General features: G+C 38.8%; 1 protein-coding gene across 1 annotated transcript; it reads left to right on the top strand.

Annotated features, from left to right (window-relative positions):
* The first annotated feature begins 1,283 nt into the window (after positions 1-1,283).
* LOC116190970 (WAT1-related protein At5g07050) lies at positions 1,284-3,913 on the top strand. The gene is made up of 7 exons (XM_031520208.1): positions 1,284-1,621; positions 1,746-1,808; positions 1,926-2,042; positions 2,256-2,505; positions 2,628-2,789; positions 2,916-3,067; positions 3,420-3,913. Exons 1-7 carry the CDS (start codon positions 1,422-1,424, stop codon positions 3,658-3,660), a joined length of 1,185 nt encoding a protein of 394 aa, XP_031376068.1. The 5' UTR covers positions 1,284-1,421; the 3' UTR covers positions 3,661-3,913.
* Positions 3,914-4,292: the final 379 nt, after the last annotated feature.

Genomic DNA, 4,292 nt, shown 5'->3' with positions numbered 1-4,292 from the left:
ACTTCATCAGAATCTTTTATTAATTATTATTTTTCGGTAAGTTTCTATTAATTATTATTACTGTTAGCATTCTTCCTCAATCTCCACTGAAAAATAAAATTCTATATCTACCTAGAAAGAATTCTAGGTATTCAGAAATCAAACGGTCAATGCTAATCTATTCGGGTCGAGTCAACTCCTGATAAATAAATCTATAATTTTCTCAATTTATAGGACTTGAACATGAAACTTTACTTAATTAAAGGGAATAAGCCGAACCGCTTGCACCAATTGAAGTTCAGCTTTTTGTAAGTTTCACGGTAATTTTAACATATTTTATTCTTTTTATTTGATGGGTAAATTAATTGATTGTTTTGCATGATCATCATCAGTCTTTATATAATTAGATATATGTGCTGAGCGTTTTGCACTAATTTGATTGCAATTGCATATTAAGGATTCCCCATGATCTGATGACAGAAGCCGAGACTGTGTATGTAACACCGAAAGGAAAGGATAGGTTGCATGCATGGGGGTATGAAAGGACTATGACTGTGTTAATGGAATCATCTTACGCCACTTCCTTTTTACCCAAAAAAAAAAAAGCTTTCGCCACTTCCCATTTGCTGGGTGACTCAGACAAACACACACGCCCCCCTAAAAAAAAACCCAAAAAAAAAAAATTCTGCTCCACGCGTAAATCACCTCTCTCTCTCTCTCTCTCTCTCTATCTCTCTCTATAATTAACAAAACATAAACATATCAATTAATCAAAATAATTGCCGAGTTAGTTCAAGCGATTTGGTACTTGTTTTTCTTTAATAAGGTTTCAGAATTCGACTTTTGTGAATGAAGAAAATCCACACTAAAGAGTTTCACTTCTTAGTGAACAAACCTAGCTCGAATTAGATAAGTCGGGATCCATTGATCTTTCGGATATATAGTACATAAAAAAATAATTACAGTAGTAAACAAGGGTGTCCTTGTCCAAATGGATAATTTACAGAATTTTACCTCCATGCCTTGCACGCCTCTTTTCTTTTTTCTTTTTTTTTTCCTCCTTTCCTTTTTCCTTTTATATATTCCATCAGATTCCTCAATATCAAAATTTAAAATAATTAAAAGAAAAGTTTTCACCCAAAAAATAAGTAAAAGAAAAGAAAATTAAGCATCCATTCCAACATTAACTAAAGAGAATCACATAAACATTAATCAGCGTCAGCTTGCCTACCCCATTGTACGTACAGTTCGCTCCTTCCATGGCATATAAATAGACCACCCAGTCCTCTCTTCCTCCTTAGGGAAGCAAACTCCAAGCCCCTCTTTGTCTTGTGAGGAGCAGCCCTCTCCCTCTCATCTCCTCCTCCCTTCAATTATATTCTCTCTTACATACTTTCCCCATAAATATATATAACTATACTAGAGGAATCCAATCATCCACAATGGAGAAACTTAAATGTAGCAAGTTCCTCGACAACGCAAAGCCCTACTTCGCTATGATCTCCCTTCAGTTCGGGTATGCCGGGATGAACATCATCACCAAAGTATCCCTCAACCGAGGGATGAGCCACTATGTGCTGGTCGTCTATCGCCACGCCTTTGCAACCGCTGTCATTGCCCCCTTTGCCATCATCTTTGAGAGGTTCGGGTTATCTATATAACTACATTAATTCCAACCATGTTGTATTGTCCAATACTAAACAATTACACGTAACTGGAGTGAACATATATGATTGACTTTGGTGCAATGATATCGAATTGATCAGGAAAAAACAACCGAGGATCACCTTCCCAGTGTTCATGCAAATATTCATCCTTGCTCTTCTAGGGTGGGTCCTCTTTTTTCTTTTCCTAATTCAATTCATGCGAGTTGAGCTCGCTTATATATCGATCCTTGAATTGAAGTTTTGTTTATAAAATAACATTTTTGCTTAATTTTGTAATAGGCCGGTGATAGACCAAAACTTTTACTATGCGGGTTTGAAGTTCACTTCGCCAACTTTCTCTTGCGCGATGAGCAACATGCTTCCTGCTATGACCTTTATCATGGCCGTGATATTCCGGTAAGCAAAGCAAACATATGTACAATTTATCTTTTATCTGTCGGACCTCTGTATAAATAACCTGGCATATCATTAATCACTTCGAGCATCCGATACTACTAGTTGCGAGCTAGCCCAATCGAATAATTTTGTATTTCTAACTAGGCTCAATTTATCGTATATATCAACTTCAATGATCTACACTAGATATAATGAGTGATGTCATTTGATTAGGATGGAAAAAGTGGACCTGAAGCGGGTGAAATGCCAAGCGAAGGTTATTGGCACCGTGGTGACAGTGGCAGGAGCGATGCTGATGACGCTGTACAAGGGCCCGCTGGTGGAAATGGTGTGGTCGAAGTACGTCCATCCTCGTAAGTCCTATGTTACCGACACCACTGGCACCTCCGACAAGCACTGGTTCCTCGGCTCCATCCTCCTCATCATCGCCACCCTCGCATGGGCATCCCTCTTCGTCCTTCAAGTGAGTTCCCAACGCATCATCTTGATTAAGATATTTTCGTCTCGGGAAAATCTCGAACTTTTCTAAACTATCTATTAAAAAACAATTAAATTATTCTCTTTTTTTTTCTCTTTTGGGAACAGACCAAGGCCCTAGAGACCTACAGGAACCACCAGCTCTCCCTGACATCCCTAGTGTGCTTCGTGGGGACCCTTCAAGCGATGGCTGTCACCTTTGCGATGGAGCACAAGACCGGTGTGTGGAAAATTGGCTGGGACATGAACCTGCTCGCTGCTGCCTACGCTGTAATTTTCTTCGCCACTGCATATATATTATTTATCTCCAGTCCTGGATTGGATTAATTAATCCCGCCACACACGGGGTTCTAAAAAATGATCCATAATAACTATTGGATAAATTTACCAATGCAGGGAATCGTGACGTCGAGCATATCATACTATGTGCAAGGACTAGTGATCAAGAAAAGAGGGCCCGTGTTCGCAACCGCTTTCAGCCCTCTGATGATGATCGTCGTGGCAATCATGGGATCTTTCATCCTTGCTGAAAAAATCTACCTTGGAGGGTAATTAATATTCAATTACTTCCCATCATATCGGAAATATAATTCAGAGTTGCCTTACATTTACTTATATATATATATATAGAGAGAGAGAGAGAGAGAGAGATCTATACATATATCTACTCGGTACCTATCGGTGTCATCCTAAATTATAGGACACATGCATATAAGAATCTTATATATATATATATATACACATACACACACCTAAGTGTAGCATCTGATCCACATAAACGTCAAGTAGGATACCACTGCACTAGTGTAGTAGCGTCACTTCTATGACATTTGGTACATTTCTCAACCGATCCCGTCTGAGTGGTTGAAACTAACTCTACGTTTTCATTCGGGATTGCAGAGTTATTGGAGCAATCTTAATAGTGATAGGGCTGTACTCAGTGCTGTGGGGGAAGCACAAAGAGAAGCAGGAGGAGGAGATGATGATGATGGAGGAACTCCCTGAAACTGTGAAGGGCAATTCTGTCCAAGAAAACGGGAACCTGATCGAGGATGCTGAAGTGAACAAACTATCAGCTGTTGTGATCAGCATGCCAATCCCGGAACCACCCCTCAAACCTAACCAAATGTCCAAGGAATGATAAGCGGGAGGGAGGGGTATTTTAGTCTTTTTGTCCCCCATTTTTCATCCCAACCTTCCTAATATTGCCCCCATCCTCTCTTTTTTGCCCTTCTTCTTTTCCTTGTATCTTTTATCCCTTTTTTTTTTGGTGGGTTTTATATGGAGCTTTTATATGTGGTAAACAGGGAAGCTACATGTACTACGAATTAATTAAAGACCCTCTGTACTATATGCTATTGATATTCGAGGGAATCTGAGAATCTCTTTTTCTCAATATTGTGTTGTTGTCCCTCTCTCTTTCTCTCTCAACTGAATGATTCTATCGGAACTTGTTGTCTAACACGAGGCGGAATTTCTCACGTCTGATTCAGTTTCCAACTTAAGATACGCTAGATCAGCACCCAGTGCGATTGACTTTATTTACCTATGCATAAGTGACAGGAAGATGATATAATGCAACAGCACACACAAATCAAATTTGATTGTTATCAGAAGATTTATGTGTATTTTTTATTTAATTTTTATTTTCATATTCTTATATTAACTCAATGAATCTCTTTTGTATTTGAAATATACATACACAAGTGAAGTGAGGTGAAGTGAAGTGGTTTGCTTGTTGGGGGAAACTGGGAATCCTAATATTGCATGCAT

The sequence above is a fragment of the Punica granatum genome, chromosome 1 (assembly GCF_007655135.1).
Source record: "Punica granatum isolate Tunisia-2019 chromosome 1, ASM765513v2, whole genome shotgun sequence".
In the NCBI taxonomy this organism is placed as follows: domain Eukaryota; kingdom Viridiplantae; phylum Streptophyta; class Magnoliopsida; order Myrtales; family Lythraceae; genus Punica; species Punica granatum.
This window is presented reverse-complemented; position numbering and strand designations above follow the sequence as displayed.

Excerpts from the sequence above, each read along its gene's own strand:
- LOC116190970 (XM_031520208.1), top strand. The coding sequence starts at position 1,422 with ATGGAGAAACTTAAATGTAGCAAGTTCCTCGACAACGCAAAGCCCTAC. Across the intron at positions 1,809-1,925 it reads TTCATCCTTGCTCTTCTAGG|GCCGGTGATAGACCAAAACT; the intron begins GTGGGTCCTCTT and ends ATTTTGTAATAG. Across the intron at positions 3,068-3,419 it reads GAAAAAATCTACCTTGGAGG|AGTTATTGGAGCAATCTTAA; the intron begins GTAATTAATATT and ends TCGGGATTGCAG.